We start from the raw sequence: 21954 nt of genomic DNA on the forward strand, positions 1-21954 counted from the left end.
TGATACCGCAAAGTGTGCCAACAACCGTGTGGCAATTTGGTTGTTGGTCTGTTTCAGCTGAATACGTTCTTTGGATGAAGTGACTAGCTATTGCAATGTTGCTAGGGCGATTGACCCAAGTGAAGGTTGGGAAAAAAAAGACAGAAAGACAGCCATGGGAATTAACTTATGATAGCTTACACATGAATTGGTGGGTAGTTTAATTCATCTGCTTTTATAATTCTAAAATTTCCGCTCTTAAGGCCTACCTTAAAAGATAGGTAGTGATTTGTATTTATAAATTCACAAAATAAAAATATTTCTTCATTTACAATGAAAATTTCGAGAACTTGGTATGATACAAAGTTTGGATTATAATTAAATACAATATAGTCTTTTTTATAACTTGTGCCATTCAGTTTAAAATTGGAATAGCAAACGCAATTACAGATCACGTCGGCAGAAAGTAAATTTTTGATTTCGTTAAAATATAACGACGATTTTAACTCATATTTTTCTTCGCTTAGCTTGTAAATATCATATCCAAAATTATAAATGGTTTCAGAAAAGTTCATAGAAAACTTATTGCAAGAGATAGTGTTATGTTTTTTCTGGAACAAATATTTTTTGTATACGATTTTAGCTCCCTATGTTTTGATTCAAAAGGTAGTGTCCATAGGTACTTCAATGGGCCCGACTGTTGAATAATTATACAATAGTTGTTAAGAAAGTGATATTTTGCTTTTAAACTATCGTTAAAAAGTTTTGTATATTCTCTGTTATGAAAAATAATGTGTACTTTTAAGTTATCTATATATGATTTGGTATATTCAGACAAAACTAATAAGTCCAGAAGTTCTATAAGGTTAGTCACGAATTTCCACAGTACATCGTCTTCTTTCACTGCATCTCCTATAATTAATGGAAAAAAATGAGCAAATGTTAACATTTCTCTCCCAGAAAATTTTAAATTGGACGATTTCAAACCGGTGCGATTGTATTGGTGGAGATAAGTTTCCAATTTCCGTCTCGCCATATGCAAATGTCTGTTTACGAATATTTAAAAGCTCTAAGTCAAAAGTTTTGGTTTTAATATAATGCATGATAATATTAGAAAAGCCATATTTAAATATTCCCTCAAAGATATCGTGCAGTATATCAACGGAGAAATTTTCAGTTGCGTGGAAATTAGAAATATTGTTAAAAATAGGAAACTCTTTTATTCCAGTATTTTCGAAATCGTTCATAGATATAATTTCTTCGTAATTTTGCTGATTTCTAAGTTGTTCAATATTTTCACAAAATGCAGATTTGGCTTCGCTTTTATTCATTTTACAAAACCTACAATAATGCTTGGAAGAAAATGACCGTGAAAATCCTAAAACTTTGTTAAGGGCTAAATTGTCTCCGATTATCAAACCTGGTTTTAATTTCAATGCCATTTTTTCCAAATCATTTAAAATTTCTATTAACTTGTAAAACGATTTACTATTCCCGAACTGTTTAACATCCTGACGGTTAACAGAAACAAACTTCTAGATTGTGTACAGAATCGAAAAGTACACTGAAATTTTGAGAGAAATGAACAAACGGTAAAATTTACATGCATTACATGATTATATCATTTTTTTATTACGAGTTTAGTTTGTTTTTGAAAAGAATTCAGTTAGTGTCTTTTGCTTTGGAGTGACTTGAGTTTTATTCTTTGCGAAAAGAAGAAATTGGCGCAAACGAATCGTGTCAGCCAAGCCGGCTTCATCTTGCATTTCATACCAGGCGCTAAATTTCTCTAAATTTGATGCAGCAATTTTGGCTTCTTGTCTTAGAAATGAAGCAGTAGGATTGTGACCATTTTCAATATTGTTATCTGTTCCATCGTAATCATCATTATTTTCTTCTTCATCATTCACTTCATTAATTATTTGTTCGCCAGTCAAAAGCTCATAACCACAATCATTTTCGTCACAATTCAACCATTCATTGATCGTTTCACTATTTTCCAATGGCAAAGCCGAAGATGTACTAGTCACAACATCAGCCTGTGAGACATCGTCACTTATTCGAAGGCGATTCTGTAATTGGCCATAGTTTGTTCCAACATTTTTCCAATGTTGTCGACAATAACTCAGACCATGAATCAGCTACATTACACTGTGGTACAAAAAAAAAAAGTTCCAAAAAAACTTTGGATCGGACATGGTGAGGGTTGTAGCTTATGAAAAACTGAAAAGAATGGTATGTATTAAATTTTGAATACACCCTCAAAATCTCGTTTTAGAGCCAAAAAACCGTTTTTAGGCATATTCATGTACAAAATACATCGTATCTTTGCCATTTTTTGACGAAATTAAAATTTTTTTTTTCATTTTCCAGCTAAAAGTTTAACCTCTCCAACCGTGAAAGAATTTTTTTATTATCTTTTGAATTCATGGAGATAGAGACCAAAAACTTTCAAAAAATTTAATTTTTTTTCTTATTTTTCAACTTTGAGACCAGTTGGTAGCTTTAATTTTATATAAAACATCTATTTTCTCTTACTACATCAAAAGTGTATTTAATTTTGCTTTTAATGACCCCTAATTCAAAAGAATTCGTTAGAAATTATCCAAGGGATTGCGTTTATAAGATTATAGTCACTTTACTAGTTTTACAAGTAATGTGATATTTTTTCTATTCTTACTTCCTCGTATTTTTTTTTTTGCATTTTATGCACTTTTCTATACTTTTTCCACAAAATTATCAGTGTGTAGAGTTTAATAATATGTTTATCTGATATTATATTGTAGAATAATAATAAATATTTTCGTTATATAGAAACTATAAAATTTATTAATTCCATAAACCATTTTAATCTATTAAATTATCTAACAATATTCAATAACACAAAATATTTTTGACAATGATGAAATTAGTACATTTTAATCTTTCAAAATTTAAAAATGCTTATTTAATCTTTTTCTCTTTAACTTTGAACCGTCTTCTTCGCGTTTGAGCGACCAACAATACTCTGAAAGCATATTAATAGTGCTTTTCCCCTGAAAACGTTTTTCAACGGCTGTCATTTCCTGATGGAATCTTTCCCCTTGCTCGTCACTCATTTGTCCAAGATTTTCAGGAAAGAAATCTAAATGTGAGTGCAAAAAATGAATTTTTATGGACATGTTGCATCCCATTCCACCATAAGCACTTAAAAATTCCTTTACGATTGCTTTGTAATCATGACTTCTATTGTTGCCAAGAAAATTCTGACATAAGGAAACAAAACTGCTCCAAGCTCGTCTTTCTACATCATTCAATTTCGATGGAAAAACATTGTCGTTCGTGATTTTTCGAATTTGTGGACCAACGAATATACCTAAAATTTTTTTAAAATCTACAGTATTTTAAAGTTACAACATGACTACTTTAACGTATTAAGACTTGAGTTTATTGTAAAAAAGCTTATATTTCTAAAGATTACCTTCCTTCACTTTGGCGTCACTCAGCCTTGGAAATAGTATTTTCAGGTATCGAAAAGCTTCGCTGTCAACTGAGAGAGCTTTAACAAATTGCTTCATATATCCAAGTTTTAAATGCAAAGGAGGTAGTATTATGTTTTCTGATCGCACTAACGGAATGTTCAATACATTTTTCTTCCCAATCTTAAAGAATGTACGAATTGGCCACTCTGTTTTTTTCATATTTATTCGGTGCTCGACTATCCCACTCGCAAAAATAGCATGGATTTTTGGTATATCCGCCTTGCAAGCCGAATAAAATTGTTAAAACTTTTAAATCTGCCACAATTTGCCACTTATGTTCATTGTATTTTATCATTTGAAGTATTTTCTCCATTGCAGCATAGGACTCCTTCATGTTTGTTCCGCACGCTACAGGAACTGACGGAAATGAATTTTCATTGTGTAATAACACAGCTTTCAGACCTTAAAAAATAAATTATCATTAATTTTTAAAAAATATATTTGTCAATCTAAAGTTAAATTAGAGTGTTCATGCGGTACATAGGTGTGATCCAAGGCAATAAACAATCCATTAACATCTGTACAATAAACAAGAGATTGGTTTTTATCTTCTTCAAAAAGTAGTTTGAAGAACATTCGATCTAAATCATTGCGACCGGAGGTGATCTTGAAGTCACTATCTACCACATTCCACTGCTTTAATCGTGAAGCAAGACCTTCGCTTTGTCTTCGAGAAAATTTAAAATCACGTACAATATCTTTGTAATCTGCATTAGTTATTAGATGGCGTTTAGGTGAATGTGATGTAGAAGGAACACTTTCTGTATCACTGTCTTCACAATCTAGTATATTTACAGGTTGGTGATCTTCATTACAATTTAATTGATCATTTACAAGCATTGTGTGCAAATTGTCAACGGCTAGTGGCACAGGTTTTGTTACGGTCAGAACATCAGCATATTTTATATTACAACGTGTTTTGTAATGGTGACCAGTAACATTTGTTTGGCAAAAATAGCAATCTTCTTCTTTATGATAAGTTTGATTTTTCCATATCATTGGACTCAAAAGTTGTAGATGATTGTTATTCTTTTCTGATTTTGCTAGTTTTAATTTTGAAGAACAAGCCACACAAATATACTCTGGTTCATACCATTTACTAGTTACGCATGCGCGGTTAAAAATTTCATTATACACTAGAACCATTGCTTTATTGTTTTCAAATTTTAAACGATGCTTCTTATCTATAAACCAGCCGCAAATGTAGCAAAAGCTATTTCGATTTTCGCAAATCATTTCTGATCACACGTTTTTTGTATCTTTAGCACATAAACGACATGACATGATATTGATTCCTTATAACATTGAAGATAGCAGCAAACAATTCTTTCACGCCAAAAACGAAATGAAACTTCATAGTTTATATCGATATATGAATAGTTTTGCTATGTAATCAAATTTTTGACCGCGCATACGTAAGTATGAGGGAAAATTTATTATTATTCTATAGTATCAGATAAACATATTATTAAACTCTACACACTGATAATTTTGTGGAAAAAGTATAGAAAAGTGCATAAAATGCAAAAAAAAAATACGAGGAAGTAAGAATAGAAAAAATATCACATTACTTGTAAAACTAGTAAAGTGACTATAATCTTATAAACGCAATCCCTTGGATAATTTCTAACGAATTCTTTTGAATTAGGGGTCATTAAAAGCAAAATTAAATACACTTTTGATGTAGTAAGAGAAAATAGATGTTTTATATAAAATTAAAGCTACCAACTAGTCTCAAAGTTGAAAAATAAGTAAAAAAATCAAATTTTTTGAAAGTTTTTGGTCTCTATCTCCATGAATTCAAAAGATAATAAAAAAATTCTTTCACGGTTGGAGAGGTTAAACTTTTAGCTGGAAAATGAAAAAAAAAATTTTAATTTCGTCAAAAAATGACAAAGATACGATGTATTTTGTACATGAATATGCCTAAAAACGGTTTTTTGGCTCTAAAACGAGATTTTGAGGGTGTATTCAAAATTTAATACATACCATTCTTTTCAGTTTTTCATAAGCTACAACCCTCACCATGTCCGATCCAAAGTTTTTTTGCAACTTTTTTTTTTGTACCACAGTGTTATCAATTGCGTTTTTAATGTTGTAATTCTTCCTGTTGTTGAAGGCTCCATTTTAAATGTCTGCTCATCATGAAATTCAAATCAAACTGAAAATCTCATTGTACTGAATGTCACATCGAAAAAGAATTCCAAGAATTTGTTTTGGGTAGAATGGACAAAATAACAGCTACTGTGCTTTGCTGCGTTCACACGCATTTCTATCGAGCGAACGAAAACAAAAGAAAATCAATGAATAAAGTGAAAAACAAAAGTATTGCTCGAGGAGTTTTGTTCCAACATGATTTCGACCGTTTCATGACTATTATTGCAATATGTATTGTGGAAAATCTTAAAACGGTGACGGTTAGGTGACGGATAACAGAGAGACGGATAATCCAGGGAGTACTGTATGTATGTTCGTAAAAGTTCAAAGTTAAAACGATGGAATTAAGGGTTGCCAAATGTTTTGATTAAAAATGAAAAAAATTTAGGAGTCTTGTTATAATGTTATAAAACGCTTAATATTTATGATAACCAAAATTATGCATGACAATCATGTTTTATTTCCAGCGGTAAATTCCTGGCTTTCCTGGTTATCATTTGCTTCTAGCTGAAATGAGTGAAGTATAGAAATACAAATGTATGGTTATGATTAAATTTAAGTAATGTGCGTAATACATACCTACATATGAATAAGAGAGAAAGCGAGCATATATTAGTGGGCATGGGCTCTTCAGGTGTCTATGGGGTTTGGTAAATTACTAAAGAGTCAACACTAAAATGTCGAAAGATGTGTCAACAATATTAAAGCTAAAAATTTTGTATGTGCGTTTATTCTTCAAAACGTAAAAAATGTGAGTTAAGAGTTTCGCAGATAATAAGTTGCTTGGAAAAAGTTAAATTTCTTTCAACTTTCTTGCTAAGCAATGTTCAATCGCTCAAGAAATTGCACATTTTCAAAATATATTATATAATTTTCAAGATTGAAGAAGTTATCCGAAAACATTTCTTATTGGCAATTGATGGCAACAATGATATTTTACTTAAAATAACAAAGACAAAAGTAACATCAAAATGAGGACTACAGGTTTATGTTTCAAACACATTTATAGTCATTTAAAAGAAAAATTACTCAAAAGCGATATAATTTAACGAATTTGGAAGAGTTCAAAATATAGAATGGTTTTCTTTATTTTAGGGAGGGAATTTTTTCTGAGTGTAGATGAATTTAATTCTTCATCCAACATTCTTACAGTGAAATTTCCGTCAACAGCAATGATTTCGCGGACTTTTTCCACCAATTCAGCACGATTACTTGCTTCTGGACGACCAAGTCTTTCATCATCATTCAAATCTTCACGACCATTTTTAACTCGTTTAAACCAATTATATACGTTTGAACGAGCTAAACAATCATCACCATAAACATTTGGCATGAATTCGTACGTCTCACTAAATGTTTTTCCAAGTTTAAGACAGAATTTAATATTTGCTCCATTTTTTTACGACACAAACACGAAACATATCATGCACTTTGAATGTTCAACATGCAAATTTTTAATGTCTGAATTGCTGAGTAAGAATGTAATTTGTCCTTGGAGGGATGTTTTCGTATGTGCATGTAGTAAATTGTTGCTGAATTTGATTTCATGAGATGGGTAATTACGCACATTTTTAATATACCTTAAAATTGCGATCCTCCTGGGTATTTACATTTAACATCACAACTTTCGATCTCGCACCTTATTACAGTTGTTTGATGGTATGATTTTGTTGCATAAACCTGTAGAACTAACTAGCATCAGGATAATTGTACCAATAATGGAAAGCACTAATATAAATGCAAAGTACCAATATAACTTTATTTAACTTCAATTGATTATGATAAATTACAGTGAGATATATGTATGTATATGCCGCGTGTTAATGGAAAATTATATGCTGACAGATAAAAAGATAGTGAATACAAAAATGTATTGAAAGTAACTTTAATTAACGATAATGATAATATATAGTAAGTTTACAGGAGAGTTGCCACGTATGAATTATTATGGCTAAAGATTTGAATGCATAGATAACTCCACCAGATTTGACATTAAGGGGTTACATAGGGGGTTTTTGGAAGGGATAACAATAGAAATAAATATACACAAATTTTATACATTGTTTATTAGTACTTAAACTTTATAAAAAAAATTATTTTAATATTTCTTCACAAAAATTTGTATATAAAAAACCACGTTAGCCAAAGTACAATGAAAAAAGTTGCTCCATGAGTGACCTCACAACTCAAGCCCTCCGAAGCTGGGAAACGTTTTTCAGTCTCTGATGAGATTGCGATAGCCGTCCCCGTCTCCTCCAAGATGCGCTCACGCTCATACAGCTGAGAGACTTGAGTAATTGTTGGGGCCTCCAGAATCCATGCCCTTGCCGCCGAAGCGCGTGGATTGCCACTTGTGTGGGTTCCACCTGGAGTACTATCCTTCCTGTTGTCCATTACCTTCAGACGGTTTAAGTTCGAGACTTCTCCCTGGCCAGTCTGGTTCGCGGATGACACCCTGATTTTATGCCAATTTTGAGTCGAACGGCTCCCGCCATGTACGCAATTCTCGTGAAATTTCTTTTGAAAATTTATACTACGCGTCTTACAGGAGAACTTTTCGTTTTACTCTTTTTCCACGGCGCGAGTAATCAAGTTTATTTTAATTTGAACGAAAATTACTAAGAACATAGGATTTAGTTTTCTTCTCGAACACCAAGCACCTACTGGTGTGCTCTATGGGATTATGGTCCGGAGAATTGTCAGATTAAAATTATCCAAAATAGCTGAATTTAAGTAGTTCATCGTTGCTCCAAACTTTTCATTTATTGCTTTTACCTATAAGTACCATATTACATATTAACGGTATTTTTATTTAATAGTTTATGTTAGGGTTTAATAAGTTACTAACCAAACAAAGCACATAAATTTACTTACTATTATTTTTTAATATTCAGCTTAGTTCGCCGATGTTCGCCCTTGTTCACCCTTTTTAGTTGCTTGCTGAACACCCGCTGCTTGCTTGCCTGTTGATTTTAAACTGGAAACTGAAGGAAACGGCTTTATAAAAATGATGTGCCGTTCCCCTTTTGGCTTTCAGGTAAGGTTGCAAAATATAGTGTGGTGAGTTCGGGAAAAATTGTGGCGAATACTTAATCGCCGTCTAGGTGGACTAAATTTTTACTCATGACCTCAATATTGATGTTGATTTTGTACAATAATTTTTTTTTTTAAATAATTGTGTGATGACACAGTGGCAAAGTGTGGTGCTCCAACGCCAAAAGTCGAAGTAAGTTGATCGATGCACTTCTGTCTCGATAATTCATGTCGAAAATCGTAATAAATCATCCCACGAAAATTTTCACGACTTAGTTCCATCTTTTGGGTGAGATGGATTTTCCAACTCACTGAAAAAAGAATAAATAAAACTCGTAAGTGGAAACTTTATATATATACAGTATTGGCCAAAACCAAAGCACCCCCCTAATGGCATTTCAAATAATGTCAAATAACTCAATAAAACAACATCGAATATTACTTATTTTTACACCTTGTTTCTTCTTATTATCTTGGTGATTAATAAACATAACAAAAAATTTTCAACATTTCTTATATTTAAAATTAAATTTAAAAATTATAATATTATTCAAAACTTGTCTGGACAAAACTAAACATTAAAAGCGAAAATAATTGTTTTTATTCTTCAGTATTTTGTACTAAACCCATTATTTTTGATAACTTCGGAACATCGTTTTGGCATAGAAGATATTAGGTTACTAATAATTTCCGGAGAAATGTTGTACCAGGCTTCTTTAACCGCTTCAAACAGGGCTTCCTTTGTGCTGCAATTTTCCCTATTAATTTTCAAATTTACGATCTCCCACAAATTCTCAATGGGATTGAGATCGGGAGATTGAGTTGGCCAGTCTAAGACCTCTATAGCACTTTGCTGTAACCACGTTTTACAGTGCCTAGAGGTATGCTTCGGATCATTATCTTGCTGGAACCTCCATCTCAGTGGCATTTCCTCCTCAGCGTGCGGTAACATTACATCTTTAAGGATGTTTGTGTACATGAAACGGTCCATAATTCCCTCTATTCGATGAATAGGCCCGATACCCTGGCCAGAGAAACAACCCCAGCCCAAAATGTTCCCCCCACCATACTTGGTAGTTCCGATACAATACTTCGGATTTAGTCGCTGTTGCTTTGGCCTTCTTACTCGCCTTATTCCATCTGAATGTTTCAAATTATATTTGGATTCAGCAGAGAATAAAACAGCTTTCTATTTTTGAACTGTCCAATTAATTTGCAATTTCGCAAACTCGAGTCTCGCTTTTTTGTTTTTGGCGGAAATAAATGGCTTTCTAGCAGGTCGTCGACTGAAAAGTCCGGCCTCCACTGCTCGTCTTCTGATCGTTCTAGAACTTACCGGCAAACTTAAATCAATTTTTATTTGTTCAGAAGAGACTGTGGGATCACTCTGAATTTTTCTTTTAATCGTGGAGTCGTCTTGTCGTGTAGTCTTTCGTGGCCTTCCTCCACTATGGATTGCAGAAATAGAACCCGTTTGTTAAATTTTTTTTATAAGTCGCGATATTAAACTTCTATTTATTGAATATTTCTCACTAATTTTGTGTCGCGATAAACCACTTTGCCAATCACTTATTATTCTATTTTTAAATTCATTTGAATACGCATTTCTGGCCATATTTGCTGATTTCCCGTATGAAATGTTTTGCCCTACTAAATCCGCACGTGTTTTGCACAAATTACTTTGACTCAACTTTAAATACCGTTAGGAAAAGAAATTAACTTAAAACCAACAAAACAAAGCCGTAGTTAAGAAAAAAAAAATGTGGGTGCTTTAGTTTTTACCATTCAGTTTTTAAATAATATGAACATTTCAATTTTTTTTTTTTCAGTATAACCAAAACGCTGTATATTTATTAATATTATATTTTATAAATACTTAAGTAACAAGGAAACACATGGCATATGTATATTCCATATTTCAAAATGTTTGATTGAGAGATTTAGCATTATTTAAAATGCCATTAGGGGGGTGCTTTAGTTTTGGCCAATACTGTATGTGGGAGCAAGTGAATAGCGAAAACGATGTGTTCACTTGTACGGCTCGATCCAAAAAGAACGAGACCGAAAATTATTTCGTTTATTAGCTCAACAGTACAAAGCGAAAGAATGAGAAGTTAAAAGGAAATGAAAAGTCACACATGGTTGCATTTCAAAGTATTAAGAATGAATAAATTAAAGGATAACTATTAAGAATGTTATAAGCTTAATGTAGTTGTGGTGTCCCCACATATATAGTATGTTGTGAAACCGTCTACTTTCCTTATATGAATTTGATAATTAAACGACGTGCGTCTCTTATTCTCTCTTTTCCGGAAGTCCCCTTTCTTTATTCGATACATTCATTGGGATGCCGATTACATGTTATCGTCATACAATGTTTCATGCTTAACCTAAGTTTCCAATTTTTCCTTTTTACAATGTTAAGGAACGCTCGCTTTCCATTTTTTTTTTTTAAAAGCGCAGTGAATTTCGGTGCGTAGGTTTTGTGATTCCAAATTCGACTGCCATTTTTGTGTTTCTCTACCTCGCACCGAACCACACTCGACGACAACGCTACAACGCTGTAGTCGCGCTATAACGGTCCTTCTTCAAGCGACAAAATGCAAATAACCAATCACAGCACAATTAGCGGCTGATGCAATATTACTAATGTGATGAAATTATGATTCTGGTGAAATACCTAAAACAGAATACTCATACACTCACACATAGAGTACGCATCAACACGCGCATACAGTGCGTGCATACAGCACGAATTTTATATTTTACTCAAGCAGGGGAATTTTTAAAAAAAGAAAGAACAGAGATTACTTTTGCCTTGAAGGGCTTCTCAACAACTAATTTATTATTTGTTCAATTATTACATTCAGACTAGTGGTGGCAAACTATCGATAGTCGGCACCATCGATAGTGGGCGATAGTATTTTAGTCACTATCGATAGTGAACGATAGTATTTTTTCTCACCATCGATAGTGCCGATAGTGTTAGACTTTCAATAGTATCGATTGCGTTCAATAAAAATTAAATGTAGAGTACAGAAAAAAACATTTACAAAAATTTAATTAATCCAAGTATTTTTATTTAAAAAAATTAGCATATCTGCATTTTTTTCTTTTATGCGGCTTCTTTTTTCAGTTATAACTAAACCGGCCTTACTGAAAACTCTTTCCGATTCAGTTGATGTGGCCGGTATACATAAATATTTTGAAGCCAACTTCTTTAAAGGAAAAAAATCATTTTCAATTACCTACAAATAAAAAAAATTCATTATACATATTATTTTTTTTTTAATTCATAATTTTAGTTTACCTTCCAAAAATCTAAAGGATTTGAATCTTCTGCCGTATTTTCTGTTTGTAAATATTGACGCCTGAGAATGATGGCATCCGCTTTCTTCGACTTTATTTTCTCCGCATTTTTCTTCTCTATAAATGCGAAAAGAGAAACACTTTTTGGTGGTGCATTATTAGTTGAAGATGGCGGTTCATTTTCGAGAAGACTCATAACTTCATTATCTAAGCGAATGGTTGCTTGTTCTGCGTTGCTGCTAGAAATAAATCCTTCACGCTTGAACCGAGGGTCGAGAAGTGACCCCAATCGTGGAGCAGTTCGTGTTTCATATTGAAACATTCGCTTTCTCAGTCCTTCAATTAAGTTTTCGCATAGAGTTATGGCTTCAATTGTTTCTATTTGGCATTTAGTTTCATACATCCTTTGATACAGGCCATACACAATGGGTATTATCAAAGACAAGGTGACATTGTTCCCACAGCAAGTTTTTGTAGCTTCATTGAAAGGACGAAGCAGATTTTCTATTTCGCGTACACAATTTTTTTCATCAGCAGAAAGAGGTGGAGGAGCTTTACCTATAGCTAAAAGAACAATAGCGGCAGCATCGTGTAAAGTTAACAATCTCTCTAGCATATTATATGTGCTGTTCCATCTTGTGGGCATATCCTGAATCAATTTCAATGGTGTTGGTGTATTTTGCGCTTCTTTCAATTTTTCAGTCGCAATAGAACTGCATTTGAAAAAGTGTACAATATTTTTACATTTTGTTATAATAGGCTTCAAATATCCATCCTCCGCCTTCAGCATCAAAGCGTCGTGCACAGCGAGATTTAAAGTATGTGCAACGCAAGGTAAGTGTGCAATTTTCAATATATCACATGCGTTTAACATTGATTTTGCGTTGTCAGTAACGATGCAGATAACCTTATTAAAAATGTTCCACTTTTTTAGCACATCAGAAACTGTATTTGCAATGTTTTGTGCATTGTGGTTCAAAACGTCATTTAATTTTTTTGTTTGCAGTACAGCATTCTTCAACACAAACGATTCTTCGATAAAATGACATGTCAATGTTATAAATGCTTCATTTGCGGCAGACGTCCAAAGATCCGTAGTGATTGCCACATGCTCAACTGCATTCAAATGTTCTTGAAGTTTGATTTTTTTTTCGTTATACATATTCTTCACAAAAGCATTTTTCAATGTATTTTTGGACGGCAACACATATCTGGGATCCAAGACTTTGACGAAGTTGCGGAAAGTAGTATCCTCAACTAGATTAAATGGTTGCATTCCTTCACCAATCAAACTTGCTAGTGCAACGTCAATGTCAGCTTTTCTTTGAGAAGAGCTATCATATTCTATAGCCCTTTTAAAAAAGAACTCACTGACCGAGAACTTGTGCGACAGCTTGACGAAGTTGTTGAAAACTCATCTTCGTCTTTTTCAATATTTGGATGCATCCTTTTTAAGTGGTCTCTTAAATTTGTAGTGTTGCCACTAGTCTTGTACTCACGAGCACATTTAACACATTTTGCCAGTTTTTTGTCATCCGACTTATTAAAATATTTCCATACCTTTGCAAATATAAAATAGTTAAATGTGTTATATAAGAATTAAGAATTCACTCACTGAAGATATTTTAATACGTGCTTTTTTGCCACCACGTTCTTCTTCGCTTTCCGAAGAACACACGCATTCGACTGCATTTTCTTTTGCTCCTATTAAAAGTAATAAAATCAATCTTCACACGGCTTAATAGATATATTTTCACCAAATAGATTATTACCTTTTCCGTTTATTGTTATAAACTTGTCCATTTTGAAAATTTCTTTTAAGCAAAAATAATATTACAAGTAAAAGTGAAAATAACTAACGCGCCAAACAAAGAATAGTGATGGTAAATTTTCACAGCTGGATAAAGTAAAAAACTTCGATAGTATTTTTTCGATAGTTAAGGACCATCGATAGTAACGATAGTGGTACCCCATCGATACTATCGATAGTGCCATCGATAGTTTGCCACCACTAATTCAGACTTAAGCTAATGTACATATGTATTTGCTTATTGAGCATTTAATATTTAATTTTACAAAATTATTGTCAATATCTTATTCAGCATTTCCTTTCCCACACTTTTTCAAGTAAATCAGACTGTTGCAAAACAGGAAATGCGTTTCCAATTACTTTTACTTATTGTTTATTATTTTAGTTACAAATTCGTCAATTTCGTCTGTTTTAAAATGTGAATTTGTCCTTGGAATTGAATATGTAACTTCTCCCCCCCTTTAGATTAGAATTCTCCTGAATTCTTTTATTTAGATTTATTTTAATATATTTTAGTTTTGTTCTCCAAATGACAATTATTAATATTATTGCTAAAATTAGAAAGAAATTACACCCGTATATGATTTTGTTATGAATTTTCAAATTAGATATATTTTTGAAATTTATTTTATTCTCTTTATCTATTTGTTCGAATGTAAGTTTTTCTGTAAAATTCTTTATATTGTCATATTGCAATCTCATAATATTTCCTTCGAATCTTTCAATCCAATTAGAGTAATAATAATCATTAATTTTTATTGAACAATTGTTAAATTGGATTGCGTAATTTCCGTTCAAAACAGTGTCATTTATGTTACATGTGTGATTTACAAATAAATTGAATGCATTTTTAACTAGGACTGTTTTTTCGTCTAGTGCTATAATTTCTAATTCTTTACTTGATATTAATTTACAATTTTTACTTTCGAGAATTTCGAAAATGTCTCTTATTACTTTAATATGCTCAGTTAAAGAAGTACTACAGATTAGTATATCATCTAAGTATACTACACAGGTTTTGTTAATATGATCTCTCAAGATTTCATTCATTAGCCGTTGGAATGTGGCTGGCGCATTTTTAAGACCAAATGGCATTCTCATAAATTCATATAGACCATGAGGAGTTACGAAGGCAGTTTTTTCTCTGTCTTCCTCCTTTACTAAAATCTGATGATAGCCTTTCGCTAAGTCTAATGTCGTAAAATATTGCGCTCTACCTAATTTGTCTAGAATTGAGTCTATATTGGGTAAAGGATATTTGTCGTCTAAGGTTATTTCATTAAGTTTTCTATAGTCGACAACTATTCTATATTTTTTTCGCCTGAAGTATCCGTTTTTTTGGGTACGACTATAAGTGGGCTTGCATATCTTGAATGGCTTTTTCTAATTATACCTTGTTCCTCCATTTCTCTGATCTGTTTCCGTACTTCTGCTTCGTGTTGAGGTGGGTATCTATATAGCTTTGAATAGATTTGCTGTTGGGTAATGGTTTTTATCTCATGCTGAATTTCTGTTGTATTAGTTAATAAATCGCCTTCTCTAAACAATAATTTGTTATATCGGTTTAGTAATTTTATAATTTCACTACGTTCTTCATTATTTAAATGATTTAATTGAAGCCTTTCGAATTTAGGATCACCAGTTTCAAGCATGTAAATATGATTAAATTTATATGGGTTATTAATAAAATAAGATATTTTTCCATTTAGTGTTATTTATCCTTTTTCTATATTTATTTGGGCATTTAAAAAGTTTAATATATCGATACCTATAATGAAATCATAAGTTCTCCCTTTTAATGGGGTGATCTTCCAACGAATCCTGGCATTGTTAGGTAAATTAAATTGTTCCGAGCTTTTTGTGTGTACTTCATAATTTATTGTATCTTTATTTGTTAATGTACTAAATGTTATGGGATATTTTAATTTATGTATATCAAAATCATTTATTTCCTTATTAATTAAACTAAAACTGGCACCTGTATCTATTAGTGCTACGTATTCTTTATTTACGATCTTTAATGTTATCTTTGGCAGGCATTCAGTGGCTGCCTCGTAAAAAAAATGGTATTATTAATTTCAGGTCCTTCTGGGCTTTGCCTACCTAAATTTAAGCGATCTTGGCCAAACTTATGATTAGGGTGTCCTGCCACTCGAGGATTGTTATAACATCTTTCAATATTGTCCACTTCCATGGGTTCCGTGCGGTTTTGTCTAGGCGGTTGACAGCGAACTTGGTTGGAATACGGCCTAGCGTGTCCCATTTGTGGCACACGTTGGAACTGTCTTGGGGTGTTATTATTTCTTGCGTCATTTTGGAATCTGTATCTTCCCGAATTATTTAAAGGATTATTAAAAGCGTTTTGCTCTTCGCGCCTATAAAAATCATTAGTCCACTTATTTCTTTCTTGAAATTGTCGGTTATTTCTTTCATCCCTATTTTGATTACTATATATCCTATTCTGATTATTATACGATGTTTTATTATGAAATTGTTCTTTATGTTTTTCTTCTCTTCCGAATCTCTTGTATTCGGGTCTTATGCACGTGTCTTCAAACCTTCTTTGATTCATTATAAACAAAATATCTTTTAATTGTCTTTGTTCGTAAATTTTGTCGAGTAATGCCCCTTGGGTCATCTCTTTTATAGTATTCACTAACAAGCTGTCTATGTTTGTCAAGTCTATGCCAAGTTCACCATTATAATATACTATTAACTCGTCAGTTTTATACTTAATATTCTGAATTACAGTAATTAACTCACTTACCGTATTGACTCGTAAATTGGCAACTTGCTTGTAGATTTCATGAGGCACTGTGTCTGGTTTATACCTCAATTTCAGTGTGTCTTTAATTAGTTTCCAATTGTCCGGTTCCGGTATGTTGATGATTGCGTTTTTAGCTTCTCCTTGGATTGTTTTGTAGTATATGGTTCTTACTGCTTCTTTTTCTGTCCTTCATCTTCGAGCGTTGATATTAAATATCCTACGCTACTGAAGAATGAGTTTATTGTTATGTCTCCGTGTCCTGTGAATGCTGGAAGGTGGTTGATGTTCTTCAATATTCTGTCCAGTCTGTGTTGATCTTGTTGCTGCCTTTGTTGTAGATCTAGGTAGGCCAATCTTAGTTGCTCGAGTTGCTGCTCCCTTCGTGCGAGCTGCTCTACTAGATCTACCGGGGCCATTTCTTGCTGGGCCTGCTCCATCCTTCTCTTATCACATTCCTTCTGCCTGGCTTGCCGAATTTTAGTACTTTTCTTGTGGCTTTTCACTTGATTATCGTTTAGTGGTTGGTACACGGATTTTCCTTTCCTGTGTATTCACTGCACTATTGAATAACCCTATATTTTGTGGTGTCCACTGTTCTTTGTAATAAAGAATTGTTCACTGCACTTTATCTTTAGTGGTGTTCAATTTTCTTTTATTGAATCAATGTTCACTGCACTTTATCTTTAGTGGTGTTCACTTTTTTTTTGTATTAAATAAATGTTCACTGCACTTTATCTTTTAAGTTATACGTATGTTAAGTTATACCCTGGAGGGTCCGGTCAACTCCTGAGTTGGCTACGGATTCGCAGGATTAGATTTGGGTGTTATAAAAAATGTTTAGTTTATTCACTGCCCGTATTTCGTTTCACTGGATCCTTTTACTTCTTAAAGGATCCTACCGACTGCGCCAATTTTATATTTTACTCAAGCAGGGGAATTTTTAAAAAAAGAAAGAACAGAGATTACTTTTGCCTTGAAGGGCTTCTCAACAACTAATTTATTACTTGTTCAATTATTACATTCAGACTTAAGCTAATGTACATATGTATTTGCTTATTTAGCATCTAATATTTAATTTTACAAAATTATTGTCAATATCTTATTCAGCATTTCCTTTCCCACACTTTTTCAAGTAAGTCAGACTGTTGCAAAACAGGAAATGCGTTTCCAATTACTTTTACTTATTGTTTATTATTTTAGTTACAAATTCGTCAATTTCGTCTGTTTTAAAATGTGAATTTGTCTTTGGAATTGAATATGTAACTCACGCGTCGACATTAACATATTGATGCTAACAAGGAAGTTTCTTGAACTGTGGTGTAAAGAAAGCCACATGTGCTTTCGCTTAATACACATATGTATTTAAGGAATAGTATTTTTGGATTTGTTCAAATCCATTTATTCCGAAATACTATCATACTTAAATTCTCAAAATAAAATGGAGAATTATAAGTTTTACCCAAATAACATCTCTCAATAACTCCTCTGAGTTCGATCACTGGATTGTTAAATAAAAGTCTCAAATGAATGACCACACAGCTTACTTGCTTTATTTTCAGTACTTAATCGCTCTACTATTCTTTTACACGCTCACACGTTTAACTCAAGGCTTGCACTCGATGGTTACATGCCATCACCTGTCTACAACTGTGTGTGTAGCTGAGTGACTTTTGGAATAAAACATAGACTTTTTGATAAATAAATCATTTTATTTTTCAATGTAGTCTCCTTTGAGTTCTATACACTTTGTCCAATGCTTATCCAATGTCCAGTGACCACCAAATCGGTTTTTCCTGAATTTCCTGTTTTATTTTATTTTTAAATTTTCAGCATGCAATTGTGCAGCTTTTTGAGCTAGGCTGTATGGTACTTCAAACTCGGTTGTCATTTGGGGAATGCTCCACGTTTTTGGAACCATAGTTAAAATTTCTATTTTGCGAGATTTGCTTGGATTTTTTTTCAACTCCTCTTTAATCTCATCGATAAGACCATTGAAATCATTTTTCTCATCTTCAGCTTCTACATATTTAAACACCTTTTTCAATTTATTTTCAAAAACTTCGCGAATTTCTCTTACCTTTTTCTTTTGTGCCGATTGCGTTCGAAGGTCTGTGCTGCTAACAATTGGGGAAATATTTAACATCAGTAATATTTCATTTAATTTTTCAATATCTTTTTCTCTCTCGAAATCGCAAATTATATTATTTTCTGAAACATCTTTATCCAAATCATCAGGCTCACAGAATTCTTCTTGAATACTTTCTTCGAATACGTTTTCAATCGAATTAGAAGAATCTTGTATCTCTTTAGGGATTGGGAAAAGTATCCATCAATACGGTTTTTATTTCATATGCCACTTCCGGGTTACAAAATATTCCTGTAACCAATTTTGGATTTAATTGTTTAGAAAGAACAGGTATTATATTTTCTGGTTTATCATATTCTATTAAAAATCTAGTGTTACCGAAGATTAAAACTCTTTCTTGGGTAGTAATTTTTGCACCTTGATTTATTAATATTTGCTTGTTAGTTTCCCTAATTGAAATTTCATCACTACTCTCGGCTGAATGCTGTGTATTCGCAAATGAATCATCAGATTCTGAAATTTCATTATTCGATTCTGTTAAATTATTTAACTGCTGTCTCGATAGTGCATCTGCTACAACATTTGTTGCTCCGGGTTTATAGATTATTCTTGGCGAAAATTCTTCAATAAATGCCCTCCATCTTTTCATTTTAACATTAGGGTTTCTTTCAGATATCGCAAACGATAGCGGTTGGTGGTCCGTATAAATTTCTAAATCTTTTACAGCATAATAGACTAAGAGCCCGCGACGCCCAGACCTTCGTTAAATTATAAAAGTTGGAAATTTTTCTATATACGTCTCCTATACAGGTATAAGCAAACCCAGATTATTAAACCTGGGTCGCGGTGGCTTTGGCAGGTAACAGGCAGTAAAGGTGAGTAAAATTGAGTCTCAAATTTGTAATAGTATAAAGCTTAGTTTTTATACATTTCAACTTACAATCATATCAGAAACTGCCTCGTCCATTGGCGGACACTTAGGGCGGTAACAACCCCTCCCCAGACACCCTAACATTCTAATTATTTATAAATCTACTTTCGTCATAGTATAAAATCTAATTTTTATATATGTTATTCAGAGATCTATAAAAATAATGTTTTCACAATCCCCAGACAGTTTCGATGGTTCCCCTATCTTCCCAGACATAATGAAGTCCACTCCAGGCGTGAGCGCGATGAATATATATGTACGTTGGCGCGAGTGAAATAGTGCGATCTGTTCTCTAAATTTATCAAGAAAATTCATTATATACATTTATAACAGATAAAAAAAGTAAATTTTTAAAGGAGAACGCAGAAAAATTTTCATATTAACAAATTATTAAATCAACAATGCGATTTTTATTGAGTCAAGTGGAGATCTACGAAAGTTGTAAATATCAATCGAAAATTTTTTCTAGTATTGTGCAGAAAAAAATACGAAAAATCGACAGCTGATGGTAAAATTCTAGAAGTTTAAAGTTAAAAAGATAAATTTGTATGCATGTTAGTTTTACTGTAAGGAGAGAGAATAATTTAGATCGTAATTGAACCAATCGAAAAAGATTTCAATTATATTTATAATTATAGCCATTACAATACAAAGTAAAAATATAATGTGTCAAACATTATTATTAAATCAAAAAAAATATTTAATCAACTTCATCGTCCTCGTCGGTATCTCGATTATCTTCATCACCGTTACTCCATTCTGCGGATTTGTCCTCATGAATGTCATCGTCTTCATCAGCTTCTGTAATAATTAAAGCAAGTTAGAATAATTATGAATGGTTGATAATTTCTTCATAAACAGTGAACATTATAACATACCTGACAAAGTTTGTAGAGAATCACTGACATAAGTAGGTAGCTGATCTCCTTCAAACCATTTAAAATGGTATTGATCATTTTCCAGTACCCAGCCATTATTTTCAGGTTTATGTGAAGTAGGTTTTCTTAAGTGAGCATTGTTCCAAATCGTACAAATATAATTAGCCCGTAAAAAATGCTGTAGTAGCTCATTTTCACAAGGTGGTAAACTGCTAGCATCAAAGTTTCTCAATTTTTTTCGATTGAAAGCCTCATTAATGTCGGAAACTTTGTATGAGTCTATAAACATCTGAACTCGAGCAGAATTGACATCAATTGCATTCCGAACATTATATACACTGCATATATATTTCTGAATACTATTGAAAATGTTCTTCTGTTCACTGCTGTCCTCTATTAACTTATTTTCGCCGAACTTTATAAAAGCTTTTTGGAATTCATCGTTTTTTTTTAATAGTTTGTAAGGTCTTAGTTTTCCCTTTCTAAATAATGCCGGATTGTAATCGCACCCTGTTATTGCGTGGAAACCAGGCAAGCTTCGGCAAATGGATTCTCCTAACTGGGCGTGTATCTTTGTTAGATTCACGTACCTCACATTGTTTCCAGTACCCGTCAGCATCCAAATGGTCGAATCATTTTTTAAGCGATGTAAATGAGCAAGCATTATAGCGGCAATATCAGTGTCAACAGTTCGAATTACTATATTTGCTTCAAAGTTGTAATTACAGATATGAAATATAATTTTGGTATCAGCTTCCTCATGTTCCGGGCATGACAATTCTTCATTAATACCTGATAAAACTTTCCGGGAATCATTAACAATGAAAGAATGACATTTTCTAAAGTTTATGTGAATTAAAGTGTTACCAATAAATGGTGCCATTTCATCAGTAGCCCAATGTAAAATAAAAAAGTTTACAAGAGCTTCTTTAAAGTTGGAATTTTTTAACTCCTTTGTAAAATTACTTGGTACTTTTTGGTCTGGTGAAGTTATAATGTAGTCTAATTGTGCTGATTCAGACCGTTGAGAATGCTCGTAATCTTTGATTGAGGGTGTAAAGTATTGGTCAAAAATTACATCAACTCTCAACGCCTTTAATTGTGTAAACATTTTCAACAGTTGCGTTGAAATTCCTCCAAATAGTTTCGGGACATTTTTCATTGTATGCAATAGAAAGAAACCATCAATAATTAAAACATCAATATGACGTGGAGAATCATGTTGTACCTCCTTCTCCAAGCACTTCATCAGAGCGGCTTTTCTTTTTTCTTTTTTTCTGCGTTCTCCTTTAAAAATTTACTTTTTTTATCTGTTATAAATGTATATAATGAATTTTCTTGATAAATTTAGAGAACAGATCGCACTATTTCACTCGCGCCAACGTACATATATATTCATCGCGCTCACGCCTGGAGTGGACTTCATTATGTCTGGGAAGATAGGGGAACCATCGAAACTGTCTGGGGATTGTGAAAACATTAT

General features: G+C 32.7%; 2 protein-coding genes across 2 annotated transcripts; both read right to left on the minus strand.

Annotated features, from left to right (window-relative positions):
- Positions 1-1619: 1619 nt before the first annotated feature.
- LOC128867253 (E3 SUMO-protein ligase ZBED1-like) lies at positions 1620-13802 on the minus strand. The gene is made up of 5 exons (XM_054108358.1): positions 13772-13802; positions 13615-13703; positions 13375-13559; positions 12001-13321; positions 1620-2051 (listed from the first exon to the last, which is right to left on the minus strand). The coding sequence occupies exons 1-5, from the start codon at positions 13800-13802 to the stop codon at positions 1620-1622; spliced, it is 2058 nt and encodes a 685-aa protein (XP_053964333.1).
- A 6491-nt stretch (positions 13803-20293) lies between these two features.
- On the minus strand, positions 20294-21515 carry LOC128867254 (uncharacterized). The gene is made up of 2 exons (XM_054108359.1): positions 20472-21515; positions 20294-20394 (listed from the first exon to the last, which is right to left on the minus strand). The coding sequence occupies exons 1-2, from the start codon at positions 21352-21354 to the stop codon at positions 20294-20296; spliced, it is 984 nt and encodes a 327-aa protein (XP_053964334.1). The 5' UTR covers positions 21355-21515.
- Between the last annotated feature and the right edge of the window lie 439 nt (positions 21516-21954).

Source organism: Anastrepha ludens, chromosome 6 (genome assembly GCF_028408465.1).
Source record: "Anastrepha ludens isolate Willacy chromosome 6, idAnaLude1.1, whole genome shotgun sequence".
NCBI classification, from domain to species: domain Eukaryota; kingdom Metazoa; phylum Arthropoda; class Insecta; order Diptera; family Tephritidae; genus Anastrepha; species Anastrepha ludens.

Excerpts from the sequence above, each read along its gene's own strand:
- LOC128867253 (XM_054108358.1), bottom strand. The coding sequence starts at position 13,802 with ATGGACAAGTTTATAACAATAAACGGAAAAG. Across the intron at positions 13,322-13,374 it reads AGCTGTCGCACAAGTTCTCG|AAAAGCTGACATTGACGTTG; the intron begins GTCAGTGAGTTC and ends CTCTTCTCAAAG. Across the intron at positions 2,052-12,000 it reads ATCCTTTAGATTTTTGGAAG|AATCGCCTTCGAATAAGTGA; the intron begins GTAAACTAAAAT and ends GGCCAATTACAG.
- LOC128867254 (XM_054108359.1), bottom strand. The coding sequence starts at position 21,354 with ATGGCACCATTTATTGGTAACACTTTAATTCACATAAACTTTAGAAAA. Across the intron at positions 20,395-20,471 it reads TTCTCTACAAACTTTGTCAG|AAGCTGATGAAGACGATGAC; the intron begins GTATGTTATAAT and ends TAATTATTACAG.